Genomic DNA, 20,341 nt, shown 5'->3' on the forward strand with positions numbered 1-20,341 from the left:
AAATTGTATTTTGTTGTTTAATATACATTGATTCAGAACCGACCAATAGGTGATTCCCTAGTGGGTTTTCAAAAGCAGTAAATCACATGAAAGGAGATTGCCCATCCTCCCACTGGACAGCTGGTGGTTTCAAACCACATAACTTTAAGATTGCCGCACAGCTTATTACCACTATGCCACCAAAGCTCCCTAATATAGTATTATAACCTAATGTGTGTTGTGGTAAGAGAGAAACCTTTTCTTGTTTGTTTGCTTTTTGTAGGCAGATGAGTTATTGGTATATATAGAATAAATGTTTTTGAAGTAAGCAAAGGTACACAGGAACTGGTATGTATGAAATGCCAGTATTTAGGGAGAGGGGAGAGAGAAAATAAATAAGCGTGTAAGTTACATCCTATAGTATCAAATAATAGTTTGTTACATTGTTATTGTGTATTAGAAAGGCAGAACATATTCATAACTGACCCTCCAGGAGATTTACAAAGGCAGTAAGTTACATGGGAGGAAATTGCCTATCTTTCTTCCATGGAGTGGCTGGTAGATTCAAACCATGTACCTACAGTTTGGCAGTGCAGCTCTTTACCACTTGGCCACAAGAGGTCTCTAATTTAGTGTTAGGGAATCAGAAATGTATATTAATAAATATACACTTATCACTAAGTCATCAGAGTAATTTCTCTATTATAGAGGGAGCTCTAAAAATACACAAATAAATGCACAAAAAAGAAAACACTTGAAATTTCTGAATGTAAATGGAAGTAATTTATGAGGATATCCAAGACAGAATTACAAGCAAACCCCTGAGGCAGGAATCTAACTGGCATGCTCAAGTCATAGAAAGAATGTGATTGAGGTCTTGCTAGACAAGAGGCCTGAGGAAAACTGTTGGGATATTTGAAATATGTTTTTAAAAGTTATTTTTGTTGGTGACTTAATGGAGTAAAAAGAGTGGGAATACAGAGAATCATTTAGTAGATTGGAGTTCTGTTAGCACATACCACAGAGAGTTGTCCTGCTTTCCTGAAGACTCTGATTCTCTGATGGTTTGAAACTACCAGTGGCTCCATGGAAGAAAAGATGGGCAGTCTCTTATACAGTTTACAGCCTATGGAAACAAGCTGGATGGTCAGCTAGGAGTTTGTTCAATTCACTGGTAATGAGAGAGTGAGTGAAACTCATTATTAAGGAGTTCTTAGGGTGTAGTTTGTGTGCTGCTTTGTCAGCCAAATGATCTCTGTAGTGATTTGAATTCACCATTGACTTCACAGGAGAAGAACGGACAGTCTTCTCTCATTAAGATTCACAGCTTTGGAAAACCCACTGGGAGTAGGAATTGACTCAGTGTCAGTGAGTTTTGCGTTTTAAACTCATTATCCTTTCCTGCTCGTGCCAAGGTCCATCTAGCTTATGAAAGGCTGTTTCACATAGCATCACCCACTCTGTCACTCCCAAACAGAATAAAAAAGAAAACTGCAAATAGAAATGAACACATTCAAGATGAAACCTCTGAAAGTTTTCTTTATAATATAACTCCAGCTTCTAAATTATATGCACAATTCTACTGGCAAGCCCAGTCATGGCTTAGGAGAATGGAGAGACAGAAGTTGATGATTGATGACTCACATGAAAACCTTGTGAGTCTTCATGAATTGAGCAACTTAGTATACGGAGTCAAAATCTCTTCCCAAATAATTGATGTTCACAACCAAAATGTACCTGGGTTCAAATCTACCAGTTGATCCATGGGACAAAGACTGGCAATCAGCTCCCATACAGTTTAAACCTTATGAAAACCTTCTGGATGTGAGTCAGTTCTAAACTGATGATGTTTAACTAAAACAATTGTTCCTACAAGATATTGTTCCAGTTTCTGAACTCTAAAGAATAGAGATTCTTTATAAAGAGTATAAATTAAAATATTCTTTACCAATAAAATAATAGAATATAATTATAAAAGTAGAAATTCATTATAAGAGAGTGCTGGTAGTGCAAACGGTTAGGCACTAGTCCCATATCTGAAAAGCTGGGATTTTTAATTCGTCTAGCAGATTTGCCAGAGACAGAGCTGGTAATCTGCTTCCATAAAGATCACCGCAAAAGCCAAGTGAGACAATTGTCACTTAGGGTTGCTACAAATTTGAAATATCTTGACATGACTTGAAAACAACACTGAATTCTTATAGCTTTGGAGTCAGAGATCCTTAAAGGGATTGTTAAATATGCTTTAAGATAAATACTGAATTGTTCATTTGAGTAAGTTGAAGTATATAGAGATTAAGTAACTTTACCAAGGTCCGATAGCCCATTAGAGTACAGTCTGGATTAGAACCCAGGACTCTTAACTTTGGTTTCCTCCTCTTTCAATTCTTTTCTCCTCCAATAGCAGACTAACAAAGCTACTTTTCCACAAAACAGAAAATACCCTTTAGAAATTATCCACGTTTTCCTTGAATTCAAAGTGATGTTTTGGGTTCTGTTCAATAAGAATTTAGATATGTCATTATTTGAATTTCCTATAACCCATTTTGTAAAATAACCCTTCTAATTATACACAACCCCTATATGATTTGCCCTTGACTAGATCTTTCCAAATCTGCTCCATTGTGTTTACTCAAAAGTTTTCAATTATCCCTATGTTAATAGGGTGCATATTCATTTCAATGCCAAATATTTCTGGGCTTTTGGGTATTATTTTCCTTTGCAGTTCATAAATAAAGTGGATGGAGAGGATTTCAAGAATCGCATCATTCCTAACTTTATATCATCGATTTTATAGCCAGAAAGAGCTTTGTAATCTTTCAGCATATTCATGAATTAAATAAGAGTAGGTTCAAAGCACAGAACATTGGAAACAGATTTATGCAAAATGTATCTTCACCAGCAAAGTGGAATATTAATAGCACTATCCTACTTTTCAGGAATATATTAAATGAGAACAAATAAAATATCTAAAGGCATATTAAAATCCCAATGTTTTACATAAATTGTTTTTCAAATCCTATAAATTGTTTTTCAAGTTGTAAAGTATCGGATTGTCAACAAATGGGAAACCAATTATAAAATTAAATTATAAAATTAACCATTAGAAAGTATTCAATTCAGTAACAATTAGTGTTCAAAATGAATTTTAAAAGGCTAAAACGATTTAAAATTCATTAATTATGGCTCTTGTAAAAATTATTAATACTAGAGATGAAAAACATGAGCGTCTCCTGTGAGAGCAATATTATTTATAGTCAGTGATAATGATATTCTCCAGTGACTTGTTCCATTGTTTAACGTATGTAAATGAATTACATACACTTTTCACCAGTCTTTTAACTTCTAATGATGATTCTTGAAAATCTGAATGGATATATCATTTCATATGTTAGCATTGGCCATGAAAATAGTCCTTTTTTTCTTCCAACAGCAAAATTTTATTTGTGGAAATAGATCTTTGCATGAGAGTTCCAAAACATCTTATAATTCTTTGAAGAAATGTTACTTTAAAATAAAAATATTTTGGATCACAAAAGACTAGATCACTTTGTTGTAAAGTTCTTTTTTCCTTTACAAAAAAGATTTGTTTTATGTGGTCTTATTTATCAGAGGCATTGTAGCTATATCATTCTGTAATATCTGAACTATATATGTGGAATTAATAAAATAACTCTGGCATGATGCAGGGTGTCACAAATATGTAAGCCTCTCCTAATCCAGTCCATCGTCTTCACTATTACTTGCTATGCTTTAGAGAGATGGACAATGACTAAGGATAATAGAAGAAGATGCCTTCAAGTTGTAGTGCTGGAGAAGTCATGAACATACCACCGACTGCCAAGAAAACAAATAGTTCTTTCTGTCTTGGAGAAGGTGAAACCAAGTTTCTCTTTGGAGGCTAGAATTTTGAAGCACCAGCTGACATACTTTGGGTATGTGGTCAGAAGGAAACAGTTTTTGGGGAAGGACATCATGCTTGGAAGGGAGTAGGGACAGTGCAAGAGTGGAAGACCCTGGATGAGACGGATTGATTCAGTAACTGGGGCAATGGGGGATGACGTGTCAGAATCAATGAGACTGGCTCAAGACAGGCTGAGTTTCAGTGCTGCTGTATATAAATTCACTATGGGTCGCAGGCAACTTAACGACACATTACAACAGCAATAATCACTGACTAACCAAAAGGTTGGCAGTTCCAATCCGTCTACAAGTTCAGGTTGACCTTAGGAGAAAGGTCTAATGATCTGCTTTCAAAAAATTAGACTCTGAAAACCCAATGGAACACAGTTTCTTTCTGATATGCATGGGGTCACCATGAGTTAGAATCAACTTTATGCCACCTGAATTTTGTTTTCCGTTTTGTTTTGCTTTGCTCTTTTTAAAAAAAAAAAAATTGAAATTGAAAAAACACCACACAAAAAACCCCAAACCCTGAATCAATTAATTAAACAATTCATAAAAAGTCACCAGAATAAAGTAACTCCTTTTGAAACAAATAAGTATGTGTGCTTCTTGAGAATCCTAAATAAATACATTTGAAAGGTAAATAAGTAAATAAAGCAATCTTTTAGATTCATCACATCAGGTCCACGATGGATTAAAATGTAATGTTTATCTTCAACATTGCTTTCTGTATTTAAAGTGAAGGTTGCTACCCATGTGGTTGGGTCTAAGTTGAGGACAACATTAATGTTCAAATAACTGTACCATTTAAAATACTCTACAATTTATCTTACAGGAAAGAGCATCTTTAAGGGTAAAGTGTGTTCTTGTTTTGCCATTATTTGTGTATTGTACATTCACTATGTAAGATTTGGAAGAGAAAAAGAGGATGGATATGTTAATCCCCAGAAAATGTATTCAAATATATATTTTTCCAAATTTTCTATTATTTTAATTTAATTCTAACAATATAAAATAAATTTAATTTGACTTCTTTTACTTAATTTAATAAAATTAAAATTTATTCATTTGTTTTAATAGAGAAATGATAATCCTTTAATTTTATTTCCTTAGATAATAATTTTACAGCATTTTAAATAAAGCAATTTTGAAATTAATCTCTTAAGAAAGCAAGCTATGAGAGCTTAAATTTTACACTAGTGTTATATTGTTTTTTAATTATTTACTGTGTTCATTATTACTGTGATCGCAGTGACAAGTGGTTGTTTTGATAGAGTTTATAGTTAGTCTACAGGAGATCACTTAAAAACACAGTCACCTACAAAATGGAGAGATGACAACTTCTTCAACAAATGGTGCTGTCAATACTGGACATCTACCTGCAGAAGACTGAACCAGGAACTGCATCTCACACCATACACAAAACTCAGCTTAAGGTGGAGCATAGACCCAAAATCATAATGATCGTAAGAGACTAAGGAAGATGAAGCTTATAAGGCGTAGCCTATGGCTTATAACAGGCTTGCAAATACAGTCAGAAAAACACAACCTGGAGAGGACAAAATCAATGAATGGGACCATCTAAAAATCAAGTCCCTATATGCATCAAAAACATTTTCCAATAGAATGAAAAGAAAACCTACTGACTGGGAAAAATAATTTGGCAATAGTAATTCAGACTAAGGTCTCGTAACAAAGTTTTACAAACTACTATAAGGCCTCTACAAGAAAAAGGCTAATAAACCAATCACAAAAATGGGCAAAAGACATGAAAAGACTTTTTGCAAAGGAAGACATCTGAATGGCCAACAGACACATGAACACATGCTTAAAATCACTGGCCACCAGAGTTACAAATAAAATTTAAAAAGCGGTGGCAACGTTGGCCAAGGGCAGCAAGCAATAAAAATGTTGGACAAGATGTAGAGAGATTGGAAATTTCATGCACTGTTGGTGATATAGTAAAATGATACAACCACTCTAGAAGTTTGACATTTCCTCAAAAAGCTGAACATAAAAATCTGATATGACCCAGCTAGGAATATACCCCAAGGAAATTAGCGATGAAACACATATGTACACCTCTATTAAGCAATATTATTCACAATAGCAAGAATTTTGAAACAGTCCATATCTTTATCATCAAATAAATGGATTGGGAAATTGTAGTGCATTCACATGATGGAATACTCTGCAACACTAAGAAGACAATTTCATAAAATACTAAGTAGCATGGGGGATTCTAAAGAACATAATGCTGAGTGAACTAAGTCCTATAAGAACAAATACTGCATAAGACCATTATTTTTTTAAAAAGGGAAGAATAACTGGTAAGAGGTGTATAAATGTCTAGATAAGTAAAAGGAAAGGGATGGATGGAAGAAAAGAAAGGGAGGCAAAGATGAGGAGAGCAGAATTGTGTGTGTGTGTGTGTGTGTGTGTAAAGGAATAGGAAAAATTCAATGGGGACTCACAAAGATGGGTATTAATACAGCTCATCAGCAGAGAACTGCCCGAAGTGCAGGCTGGATTTAGAAGAGACTGTAGGACAGCTAATGTTAGATGGATTTTGGCTGAAAGCAGATAGTACCAGAGGAATGTCTATCTGTGTTTCATTGACTATGAAAAGGCATTTGACTATGTGGATCACAACGAACTGTGGCTGACTCTGAGAAAAATGGAAATCCAGAACACTTGGTTGTGCTTATGCGCAACATATACTTGGACCAGGAGGCAGTCGTCAGAACAGAGCAAGGAAACACTGCATGGTTCAAAATCAGGAAGGATGCATGCCAGGGATGCATCCTATTTCCATACCTTTTCAACCTGTATGCAGAACAGATCATCTGGGATGCTGGGCTCTATGAGGAGAAGTGTGGCACCAGGATTGGAGGTAGACTCATCAACAATATGCATTATGTAGAAGACACAACCCTGCTTGCTGAAACTGAGGAGAACCTGAAGCACTTGCTGCAGAAAGTCAAGGACTGCAGCCTTAAATATGGATTGAAGCTCAACATCAAGAAAACAAAGATTCTAACCACTGGGCAGCATACTAGATGGTGAAGAGATTGAGATTTTTGAAAGCTGCAGTTTGTTTTTTTTGGCTCCACAATCAACACTCTTGGTACCAGCAGCCAGGAAATTAAAAGACAAATTGCACTGGGAAAGTCTGCTGTCAGAGACCTCTCCAAAGTACGAAGAGCAACAATGTCAGTCTGGAGTCTTAAGGTGCACCTAATAGAGGCATGGTCCTCGCAATTACTTGCTATGCATCAGAGAGCTGGGCAATGACTAGGGATGATAGAAGGAGAGTTGACGCCTTTGAGCTTTGGTGCTGGAGAAGAGTGTTGAATATACCATGGACTACTAGGAGAGCAAACAAGTTCAGCCTGGAGAGGGTGAAGCCAGGGTGCTCCTTGGAGGCAAGTATTCTGAAGCTTCATCTGACATACTTTTGGACATCTTGCAAGGCAGGACAAGTCCTTGGAGAAGGACATCATGCTTGGGAGGCTGGAGGGACAGCACAGGAGACGAAGACCATCAATGAAATGGATTGATTCAGTCACTGGAGTAATGGGGGTAGGTGGGTCGGAGACAATAAGATTGGTAAGTGATAGAGCAGGGTTTAGGCTATTGTACATAGGGTTGCTACAAGTCGCAGGTGAGGACACAAAAAACAACAACATATAATACAATATATATGAAAGATTGTATAAAACACAATGTACACGAATGGAACACAATGTAAATAAATTATTGTATGCAAAGTAATAAAATTTTATAAAGACCCAAAGCACAGCCATCAGACAGAAGGAGGGGGACAGATAGAGAAATCCTTCTAGGCTGAGATTAGCATTGCTCTGGTGCACTGATATTAGGGAGAATACATGTTACTGAGATACAAAATATGGCAACTGGGAAGCGACAGTGATTTCATCAGAAAATATAGAAGGAAGGCTGTTCGCGAAGGTCTGTAAGTATATTATCACTCAAGTTCCATGTAGCTTGAAAGTTAGGAATGCAATGAAATTATTTGTGTTTAAGGGCAAGACAAAATCAGTTTGTCTTTTTTTATTAGGTCCTGTGAATGATGCAAAAACAAATTTTATTCATTAAAATTAAAATGAAAGTAATACTAAGGGCAAACCATGTGAAGGAAAATTTTTTACAGGGATGTGAAAAATAATGACCAAGGAATAATAAGTTTGACTTGATTTTGGATGTTATTTGACTTTAAAAAAACATATACTTGTAAAATAGCATTTTACATGGTTCTCAGAAGTGTTTAGAGGAGAGTCTTTCATAACCTTAAAATGTATTTACTTTTGGTTTACCTATATGAAGTCATTGGTACTTCAATTAAAAATAAATAAAACACTTAAAAGAAGAATAAATGTAAGTGATGACGTGTGTTGTGTGTGTGTGTGTGTGTGTGTGTGTGTGTGTGGTATTTCTCTTACAAAGCTCTACGGTTTTATTTGAATATTTGAAATATCCAAAAATACGTAGTGAAATTCAGTGGTGTATTTTGAAACAATATACCCATCTCCATAACTATGTTTCACACTTACAATGCAAGTTTTAGAAATATACTGGATATCATTTTATTAAAAAATACCAATTTTTAAAAGTTATATATAAAGCATAATAAATGTCACCTTATCATTGAGCCTGGAAAACTCACACTTAAAATAATGCCTGTGGTTCTTAGGTGCTGACAAGTCAGCCAGGACTTACAGTTACCTTATGAACAACAAATCTAAAACTCGCCATATCTTGCACCATCCTCACAATTTTGTCATGCTGAGACCCATTGTTGTAGGCACTGTGCCAGTCTATCTCTTTAAGAGTCTTTCCCTCTTTTGCTGACCCCCAGTTTTTCCTAGCATGATGTTTGGGTTTTTTCTCTGTGAATTGGCTCTCTTGACAACCTTCCCCAAGGTATGTGAGAAGGTTCACCATTCTTGCCTCTAAGGAGCATCTTGTTTGCACTTCCCTCTAAGACAGACTTCTTTGTTCTTTTGACAGCCCATATTATAATCAATATTGTTTGCTAACACAATAATTCAAAGGCACCAGTTCTTCTGTGGCCTTTTTATTCATTGTTCATTTCTCAGACGCACAATAATATGATGTAAATGGAAATATCATGACCTAGGTCTGGCACACCTTAATCTTTAAACTTATATCCTTGCTCTTCAGCACTTTGGAGAGGTCCTTAATGGCATATTTCTCCAATGTAACACATCTTCTGATTTGTTGACGTCTACCATGACTGTTGATTGTGGATCAAAAGAAAATTAAATCATAGACAAGTTATTTTCTCCTTCTATCATAATATTGCCTTAGCCCCAGTGGCAAGAACTTTTTGTTTTGTTTGCTTGATATTGAGTTGTAACCCAAATTGAACATGATAATCTTTGATCTTCTGATATGTCACCATAAGTTATACTTGACTCAATGGCACTTAAAAACAAAAACAACAATATAATACGTTGTTGTTTTGTACCAATGAGTTAATATAAACTCTTAGCTGACAGTAGGGCATGTTTTCAAAGGCAGTAAATTACCTGGGAACTCTGGAGGCCTGGTGATAAAGGGTTGCACTGCCAACCCAAAGACATGTGGTTCAATCTCACCAACTGCACCATGGGGAAAAAATGAGACGTCTGCTCCACCTGTTCCACTAACTGCTGCTGAAAACCCACTGGAGGCTCAGCCATGAGTTGGTTCTGATTCCATGATACATAGCAACAGCAGCAAATAGCACATCTTTCTTGTGTGGACCACCTGGTGGATTTGAACCACCTGACTTTGGATTGCAATGTAACTAACTCCTTACCACTAGCTACCACAGCTCCCATCTTATTCTATACGATTCTATCATGTCTTATTGAAGTGTACCATTGATTCAGAACCAACCCATAGGGGACCCTCCAGCATGTTTTCAGTAAATCACAAGGGAGAAGATTGCTCATATTTCTCCTATGGAGCAGCTAGTGGATTAGAACTGCATATTTTTGGCTTGGAAGTGCAATTCCTTATCACTAAGCCATCAGAACTCACATATCATACCTAGTGTTTACTAAATGTCTTCATCAAATAGTAAATAAAAGTAACTCTTCATTTTCACATTTTGCCCAAGTTTGGTAAATTATATGATTATGTAATAACTATTTTCTTTTAGGGATAATTGTAATATGCACCTTTTTCCCATGGCTGATTTAAGAAAGTGAACCACGGTGAAGTTAAATGCCTTAAAGCAAGTAATTCATTGTCAACAGCATAGAAGCCAATTACTTCATTACTTTCTGTTCATGCCTTGGTTCCACAGTATTAGATATATTGCCAATTCCATTATTAGATGCTAGAAAAGAAATCTCCTGTGTTGACTGGGACCCAAAAGGATACATAACAAAGCATAATCAAGCAATAACATTTGCGAACATAGTTAAGATTTTAGTTGCATTTTCCTTATGTGTGTCTAGACATAATGTATGTCAGTAATTGAACAATACTTTTTTTTTTCTTGATTCTAGTGTTTTTGTTCAGTGAATTTTTAAAAAGTAATAATAAAGCTATGGCTCATCTCTTACTATCTGCCAAAGCATATGATATGAGCTTCCTTGCCAAAATGTAGATAAAAATATTTCAGTTCATACTGACCTATTCTTGCAACCACTGAGGATTTCCCTAAAATGTTGTTGACTGCTGTTGAGTTGAGCACAACTGAAAGTGACCCTATGAGCAAAAGAACTGAAGCTCCTCTCCAACTATCGTCATTTGTCAAAGTTCATAGAGTTTCCAGAGGCATGTTGTTTAGGAAGTGGATGCCACTCCTTTGAAAACTCAGCAGATAATTATAACCCTTTTGATATGTCACTGGGAAGCTCTGGTGGCCTAATGGAAGAATGTGCATTGCTATCCCATAGGAACATGGTTCAAAGCCACAACCTTCTCTGCAAGAGATGGATGGGTAGTCTTGTGCTGGGTGCTTTTTATTGCCTCTAAAAACCCATTGAAGTCTCAGCTATGAGTTGGTTCTGACTCAATAGCACAGAATGACATACTTTAAATTTTTTTCTTCAAAGCTGAATATTAGTTCTTGGCTAAGATTAAATATTTCTGAAGAAAGTAAATACTGCATAATTAGCTTAAAATATGTGTTCTATGACTGCATATATGTTCAACAAACGCCTTCTGGATAATGTCAGTCACCCTGTTTTTGTTGTTGTAGTTGGCAAAAAGCCATTATTTAAGTTCACTTCGGCAACTGCATCTATTCTAGAAAAGATTTCTTAAGATTATGGAGGCTTTAAATTAAATTTGAAAACTAGCATTTGTGTTTTATGAAAATAATATTCATTTTAATCCTCCGTTTAGCTCTGTGTCATCATAAGGTACAAACAGTGTTTACCCATGTTAGCATTCTGTGAAATTTACATAATTCCTACTTATTGCGTACATCAGGTCATGAAAGACTACTTAAAGCAGAGAGAACCAGAAAGAGATTGACAGGAAATAGGTCAGGAATTAGTAATTCATGTAGCCAGTTTTTTTCTATGTAGAAGCAAGAGCATACATAAGACTTCTGAATTTCTAACCATGTATTTGAAAATGATTTGAGTTTTAAGTACTAATATGATTAAGTCTAATGCCATACAGCTCCTTTCTTATAAGGAATCTTATCAAAGGATCACCTGTGGAATACAAGCCTGCCTTTCCTCTATAATTTAGCATTAGAATCCACTACCACATCCCGTTCTTCGGTCAGACTGGAGAGCTTTTGAAAGTTTATCTCTTATGTTCAGATAGGCAAAGTTTGCACCAAATTTAGCCAAATTCAGCCTAAGCTCCATTTGCCAAGTCATATTTTCTAGAGTGCTTCTGCAGGGAGAAAGAAACTGTATTTTCAAATTTCTCTCCCTAGAGGTATGCATTTTCCTAGTCCAACCACTTTAAGGAGTATCTTCTGGTAATTTTTGGTCTAAAATATGTTGAATCTTGTTGCTTCGTTATTCTTTAAGCTTCACTAATTATTTGTTCAGCATACAGATTGAACAGATACAACAAAAGGTACAGCCCTGACACACATCCTTCACCATGCACTGTTGCCCTTCTTTCAATCAGTTAACAGCTTCTTTGTGTAGGTATAGATTTCATAGGAGTCCAATTAAGTGTTCTGGGATTCCCATTCATCTCAACATTAGCCTTAGTTTGTTATGATCCATCCAGTCAAATGCTTTTGCATGGTAAAAAAATCCCCACATATTCAACTAGCATTCTCTACATTCAGTCCGGATCCCCCTGATATCACCAGTGATGTCTCTGGTGTCACGGCCTCTTCTAAACCCAGCTTGAACTTCTGATAGTTCTCTCTCAATGTACTGCTCTAGCTCTTTTTGGATGATCTTGGACAATATTTTGCTTATATGTAATATTACTATTTGCTTGATCCACATTCTTTTGGATCACCTTTCTTAGGAATGGGAACAAAAATGGAACTCTCCCAGTTAGTCTACTCTGCAGCAATCCTCCAAATTTCCTAGCATAGATTGGTGAGCACATCTAGGATTGAATCTGGTAGTTGAATCATGTCAGTCGTTATTCCATCGATTCCTGGTTGCCTTATTTTTTATTTTTTTGCCAGTGTCATAAGCATAGGTTGAACTTCTTTGTTACTATTGATTCTTGTTCATATGGTATTTGCTTAAGTTTTCGTATCAACCAAGTGTCTTTTGGTACAGTGACTGTGTGTATTCCTTCCATTTTTTTTAATATTTCTTGAATCATTCAAGATATTGCAAATAACATCTCTCAGTACTGTAACTCAAGGCTTGAACTTGTTTCTTCGTTCTTCCAAACTGAGAAATGGCAAGCGATTTCCTCTTCTTTTGTCCTCTTGACTCCAGCTCTTTGCAGTTTGTTATATAATACTTTCCTTTGTCTTCTTGAGCTACAATTTGAAATTTGCTCAACACTTTACTTAAGCATTTTTCTTTTTTTTTCCTTCTCAGTGTTCTAATGCAATTTTTATAAGTTCTTTTGATATTCATTTTAATTTTTTTCCCCTGACTTTGTAATGATGTTTTGCTCTCTTTGTAGATAATATCCTACTCTCGTCTATGAGTAATCAGTGCTTCAACCCTGTTGTTGATTCTTTAATTCAGGTAATACAGACTGCAGATCATATTTTGCTTCTTGTAGATTTGTTTTCAGTTTCTTCAGGTTCAGTTTGAACTTGCAAATGAGTAATTGATGGGTTGTTCCACAGTCAGCACCTGGCCTGGTTTTGCCTGATGATATTGATCTCCTCCAAAGATTACTTCCACAGATATAGTCAATCTAATCCCTGTTAGGAAACCCTATGAGGAGTTCTGCTATGTGCCCTAGGATTGTTATGGGTCAGACACAGGAGCATATAACAGCAACAATAACATATATCTGAAAGTACGATGAAGGTTCTGATTAAAAATAATAGGCTTCTTCCCACTCAAAGAAAAGTACCAAGGAAAAAAATAAAAGTAAAGTATCAAGGGAAGGAACTCTGGTGGCTTAACAGTAGAGAATTGCACTGCAATAATAAAGGTACACAGTTCAAATTCACCATCTGCTTCCCCAAGGAGAAAGATGGACAGTCTACTCCTAAATGATTTACTGCTTCTGAAAGCCACGATGATCTGCAATGGGTCACTTCCAACTCTACAGCACACAAAAACAACGTGGAAAGTAAAACAAAGCTTGTGAGCACCTATTAAGTTATTACAAAAAGGCATACGATAACATTTTTTTCTATACTTATTTCCTCTTTTCAGGAGAGAGGAAGACAACGGTATCCTGCACAAAAATCATGAACAAAAATAACAGCATTGTAGACAACAAGAAATGCAAATACTTAACCAAGCCCGAGCCACAGATTCGAAAGTGTAATGAGCAGCCATGCCAAACAAGGTGAGATTTCTCAGTGGATTCTTACCGCGTCACAACATACGGCGACTGAAAGTAAGATTTTTGAAACACACTCTGATTAAGAGATAGATATCTACAAGTATGTCTAAGAAATCAAGATGATAGGCTTAATGGACAGAATATTGGTGCAGAATTAGCTATACTCTCCACAGTATGAAAACAACCACTTGACTAAGAGAAGGAAGGAGAGAATTAATTGAATGTATTTAGTAAACTATAGATTAAACTCTTTAGAAATCGTGTTTTTATTGAATTTCCCTGTTTTTTTTTACTTCTGAATTTACTGAAATGATGTTAAGTTTATCAAGGGTGATGGTCTATAGGGCCAAACAAAACAAGCTGGAAGCCAGATTTGAGGTAGGACAAGGAGATCAATGTCACTCCTTTGGTTCCCAATACCAGACTTTCCTTCCTTCTCCCTGAGTTCCCAGGGCAAACAGCTCAATAGCAGATCTCTGGAACCTAATTCCAGCGTTGGTTAATACATACTGGGTGGATTCGTTGGTCCCTTCCCACTTACCCTTGAAAAGGAATGAAGTGAGCATAAACTCAGGGGCACAATGGAAATACTAAGAAGCTGAAGTAGAAAGTCTAAGTAATGAATTACCATTTAAACTGAATAAGAAATCTGTTAGAAGTTAATACATGTTTGAGAGAAATTAATGAAATAACAGTTTGGCCACAGAAAGATGAGGCAAAGACAAATGAGTAGAAGCTGGGACTAATTTAGAGGGGGCTAGCAGCAGAGATCCCATCACAACGTTCTTGAAAATATGATGATTTTAATATAGAAACTGGTCTTGACCTGAAGCAAGACTGAGCTCCTATGACCTAAAAATGTTTAGAGACAGGATGACTAGGACAGTATGAGAATGAATTGCATATTTTGAAGATGAAACTATTTTTGCTTTGTCTTGCATTCAGGAATTTGTTGAGGCTCAATGAGCTACAATGTAGTTGTAGTTCATAGTCAAACAAAGACTATCTTCCCTTGACAATAGCCTCTGCAGTGGAGTCACAACTTTGTACATGCTAAGACTTTTATCAACAATCAACATCATTGGTACCAGTAGTTAGGAGATGTATTGGACTTGGAGTGTCCGTTGTCCTCTCCAAAATACTGATGAACAATTTTGAAGACTAAGGTGTGCCTAATTCAGGCCATGGTCTTTTCAGTTAACTGCTTTGGCCAGTGAACACTGATGTCTTTGAGTTGTGGTGGTGGAGAATAATACTGTATCTCATAGATTGCCAAAAGAACAAACAGATATGTTTTGGGAAAAGTGCAGCCCACATGCTCTTTAGAGACAAAGATATTAAAGCTTTGTCTCTCATACTTTGGATACGTTGCTAAGAGAAGTTATTCTTTGATAAGGGACATTATGCCTGGAAAGATGGAGGGTCAGTGAAAGAAAGGAAAACCATCAGTGAGACGAATTGGCACGACTGCAGCTTGAGTGTTTCAGAGGTGAGGATGGAACAAGATAGGACGAGTTTGTGTCTGCCGTTCATAGGGTCACTATGAGTCATAGTCAATGCAACAGCACCTAACAACAACAAGAGTCTGTGAATAAGAGTATGTGAATATCTTATGGCTTTGTAGCAATCTGGAGCCAGTCAAATCATCCAACACAAAAAGCAAGGCTATTAGGGAAAAGAAAGGAGGAGGAGCAAAGGAACCAAATAACTATATTATTGGCTTTTCTATTTTAAATAATCTTTTTGGAAATAAGTGGCATCCAGGCAGTGCTCAACTCTTCCGGCTACACTTCTTCCCTGCCTTCTCCCTTCTGATGCAGCACCATCTTCCTCTGGCTGACTGCAGTACCTGGTGATGAAGTCTTCTGTGTGAACTCATGCCATGTTAATGAGAGCTTAAGATATTTTAGAAAAGGTCTTTTCTTTCTCTATAAAGCTGAAATCTTAAACATACTTTTCCATAAAATCAATATATTTAAGTTTATAAATCAGCCATAGCCCTCAGGCAATAATTAGATTATGTATCATACACCTTTTTTTTCTATTTTAAAGAAAGAGTAACAGCTTTTTTGATATATCAGGAATCTTGAATAAGCTGGATCTGAGAATTAGAGCATGTTTGTCACTTGTGAACCTATGAAAAATCAGAGTCTATAATACACACCATTTGTTGTCAGTTTGATCTGTCGGGGATAGGGGGAAGTGTCTTAATTATGACTTGATAAAATGATAAATTTTTAAAAGTCAATACATTTTTGGGTGAGAAGTTTTTGTAGCTGCAGACTAGAAGCCTTTTTTTTAAAGCTTGTTGTATTTGTTGTCTTGGAAAAGGATGTGATATATTTTGAACCACCAATAATATATATCTGTGGGTTTGGCCAAAACAATGAAAAGTTAGAAATGTACATGAGTAGTTATACATAGTCATCATATGAGAACTTTCTATGACATTGGAATATCCAAAGTCTTCATCACTTCTATCATTTCATTTTCCTTAAACAAGTAAAAACTATTCTCATTTCCACAAATATTTATTGAAAATGTCATGAAATGGGCCAATAGAATCTGATGTGCGAAATATAAAATACATTGGTTCACTTTGTGAATAGTTTTTAAGAAGTCAAATAAGGACATGTTGTTGTTATTAGGTGCCATCAAGTCTAGTATGACTCATAGAGACCCTGTTCTGTCCTCCACCACCCTCATACTTCCTGACACACAAAAGCTGATTGCAGTAGTCACCGTGTCAATCCACTTGGTTCAAGGTCTTCCTCTCCTTCCCTGATCCTCCACCCTTCCCAGCATCATGTCATTCTCCAAGGAGTAGCACCTCCAGTTCATAGTATATAAATTAGAAAATAAAACATGTTTTAGAATTAGCATTAAATTATACTTTGCATTTTAGTTCTTATTTTCTGAGTAATTTTCACAAAGAGTAGAAAAGGAAACTTTTTATAATTACACTAAAGATATCTAAAATATATTTCCAAAATATGTTGCTGTTGTTCTTAGGTGCCGTTGAGTTGAGAACTATCCAAAATGACCCTAGGTATAACAGATATGAGCCCTCTCCTCTGAGTTTCCATAAAATGGCAAACATTTCTTTCTTGAATAACATCTTCTGAGCTCCATAATTTTAAAAAATCATTTAAATTAAATATTGCTTGACTATTTGTCTAAAGTGCAGAAAATGGAACATAAGGCCATGAGTATCTCTCTGAAAAGCCCAGATAGAGTAGGAATAACACAGCTCTGCACTGTTCCAGAGCAGAAAGCAGATAAAGAGCCCATAGCCCATCCCCATGGTGCCTCTAGAGCCACACTAACAAACAGCAAGAGGTGTGTTTATTCATTGTTGACTCACAGACTCACAGCTGTGGTACTGAGAATGGGGTTTATTATGGAAGAAAGTTTGAGAGTGGGGCAGGCAAAAAATATCACCCAAAACAAGTCTAAGTTTTCACCCAAGTTCCAAGGCAAAATTCCTCAATTAGTCCAGGCTCTGGTTTCAGTTCAGCCGTCAAATCCAAATCATCCAGCAACGTTTGCTTCAGAGCAGTTATAAGTCAGCTTCTTCCTTAAGCATCGAACAAGGACAGCAAAGATCTTTAACTGTGGCCTTTATCTTTGTGCTTTTCTGCTTATATCTTGTCAGTTTCTTTACAGTTTCTCCATAGCAATGCCATTCTCTCCAACAACATCACCAGGGTCTTGCCAACAGGATCTGTTCCAGTCTCCCTCAAGTCTTGCTCGCCTCAGGTCTTGCTCTCCTCAAGTCTTGTTCTCCAGTGTGGGAAGCACTCTTTCTCTTATTCTAGTCCCACAGCTGTTGATGATTTACAAGACCATGTGTCTACAGTTAAGGTAGCTGGAGACCAGAGGGGACTAATTGTGATGGCTGAAAAGAACTAACTTTTAGGATAACACCATCATATTTTTGGAGAAAAATATGAATCCTAAATTATACTACATTAGAAGCAAAAATAGTCATTTTAGGGACGGTGTTCAAGAGGACTCCAAAGCAAAATGGTAGGTTTGCATCTTGCTGCCTATATGGCCAATCAGCACTAGGATGCAAAGTTACCACGAAATTTGTCATTTTTTAGCAATAGAAACATAGTTTCACTCATAATTACACCATTTTACATATGAGAAAGGAATCCTTGGGAGTTGTAAAGTTATCTTGTCCAACTGCTAAATAGTAGATTGGAAGTCTGAGTTCACCCGTGAGTGTGTCACCAAGGAAGAAAGCTCTGGCCATTGCTTCTGAAAACCTGTGATTTTAAGTGAGATGAAGATAATTCTGTTCAGACGCATGGGGTTATCATGAGTCATTATTGACTCAAAGACAACTGGTACATGTGTTCATGAGAAAAGAAGGCTATTGAGAATGCACAATGCCTCAAGATTTGAATAATTACCAAGAACATTTGGAGTCAAGTGCATATGAAATAATTGGAGCTATTCCTATACAGGCAAAAGCAAAATGGTGCTTCCATTTCAATAAATTTTGTCAGTGTTGTTTACCATCAGTGAGAACTGACTTGTAGTTAGTTGATCCTCTGACAGGTTTTCTGAGGCAGCAAACTACATTGATTGCCCATTGTTCTCCTGAAGAACTGTTGCATTTGAACCACATAACTTTGTGTTGGCAGCACAGTTCCTTACCACTAAGCCTTCAGAGCTCCCTAATAAATATGTAAAGAGATGCATTTATGTGAAAAGAATTGTGGATGTAAAGAAGCATCAAACATTGATTTGTACCATTGAATAGCTTGTATATTAATAAGGAAAATAAGCACAAGTTCCTAGGTAATGTTTGATCCCCTCCACTTGCCTGGGAAATACCTAAACAAGTACCATGTGAGTGCTATGAGAGAGGTGATAGAGGAAAGAGAGGATGTTCCTGGTTGGTTGGATAGAAAAACTCTTCTCAGAAGAACTCAATGTTGACAGGATGCATGTCAGACACTGTGAGAAGAGGATCCTACATAAATTCTGTGAGGTAAAAATAGAAGGAATTTTGGCCTTAAGGTGAATATATAGATTCTTTTCTAAAGAAATTGGAGATAGGACTAGAAAAATGTTTAAGAATAAAGTAAATTATTACAACAATATGTTGCATATTGTGTAGTGAGTGTCTATTATGTGCCAGGCAGTATAGTAATGAACACTTATACAAATGAGAAAATGGAAACTCTCAGCTGCTGAGTATTGTTTCAAGATTGTGCATGACTACTGAGAAACCCCGACATAAATCCTGGTCTTCTCACTGCCCTACACTGCACAGAAAGTGGATTGTGTGCAGTTAGTGAGGAGTTTGAATCTCTCTGTAAGGTGGTCCAAAAAATGGGAAACTAGAGTGACTTTTTATTGACATGAATCATACAAATACCAAATTTCATTAATCACTTTTCTGGAGCTTGTGAAGAGGTGTTTAATCTGTGGTTCTTATGGCAGATCTCACTGAAGCTCTTTGGCCTAATGGTAACGAGTTACTCTGGCTACCCAAAGGTATGGTTTGAATCCACCAGATGCTCTGTGGGAGAAAGATGATCAATCACTCATGCAATTAGGTGCCTCTGAAAACCCACTGCAGGGTCAGCCATGAGATTCTGACATAATGGTACACCACCACCCCACAACAGGGTAGTTCTTAGTCCTGGGTAACACTGATGGTTTTGCATGTGGCAAGTAACCAAAAATTTGACAGTTGAAATCTACCCAGTGTTGTCAATGAAGAAAAGACAGACATGATAGTTTTCTTCTATAGAGACAGCTGTTTTTATTGCTATCAACTTCATCTCAAATCATGAATTACAGAGTAGAATTTACTCCATAGCATTTTCTTTACCAGTTAAGCTCTTGACTGCTAGCCAAAATGTGAGATAAGAAGACCTGGCTTCCTGCTCTTGTAAAATCAACTGAGTAGGAAACCCGGTGAGAGTAGTTCTATTCTGTCCTATCAGATCACTCTAAATTAGGATCAACTAGAAAGTAAATGACATGTTTTAATATATTTAATTTGTATTGATTTGCACACAAAATTCACATGCATTCTGTATCATTCACATATATTGTATTTCATACATTTATTCATTTACAGATAGCATTATGTTGAGTGAACTAACTCAGTCTCATAAGGATGAATACTTCATAAGACCATTATTGTAAAAATAGAAGAATAACTAGTAAGATAGGTATAAAAGTCCAAAAGGGGAAGGGCAAAGGAGTAGGGAGGCTGAGGGTAAGGAAGGAGGGAAAATCACAGGATAACGGTGCTTGGTGGGTGAAGAGGGGCAGTGAAAGAATTAGGAAAAATGCAGTGTTGCCAGAAATAGGCAAAATGCATTTGTAATTACTACATAAAAGTAAGAGCAAATGTTCTATTAGAGACATCTGTCTGTTTGTTTATACCCACTCAACTCTAATTATGAAGTGGTCCACAGCCTTAATATACTTTCTGGCTTTATAACCTCGGGACTTCTGGCCCAAAACAAAATTT

The 20,341-nt window shown here is 36.4% G+C and overlaps 1 protein-coding gene across 1 annotated transcript in view; it reads left to right on the forward strand.

Annotated features, from left to right (window-relative positions):
• Positions 1–20,341, forward strand: part of ADAMTS19 (ADAM metallopeptidase with thrombospondin type 1 motif, 19) — a 426,420-nt gene that overhangs the window by 342,876 nt on the left and 63,203 nt on the right. Inside the window, 1 exon segment of the mRNA XM_006886015.1 lies at positions 13,704–13,839. Coding sequence (XP_006886077.1) covers positions 13,704–13,839 — 136 coding nt within the window.

This window comes from Elephantulus edwardii, unplaced genomic scaffold, assembly GCF_000299155.1.
Source record: "Elephantulus edwardii isolate Elephantulus edwardi_28Jun2011 unplaced genomic scaffold, EleEdw1.0 scaffold00046, whole genome shotgun sequence".
NCBI classification, from domain to species: domain Eukaryota; kingdom Metazoa; phylum Chordata; class Mammalia; order Macroscelidea; family Macroscelididae; genus Elephantulus; species Elephantulus edwardii.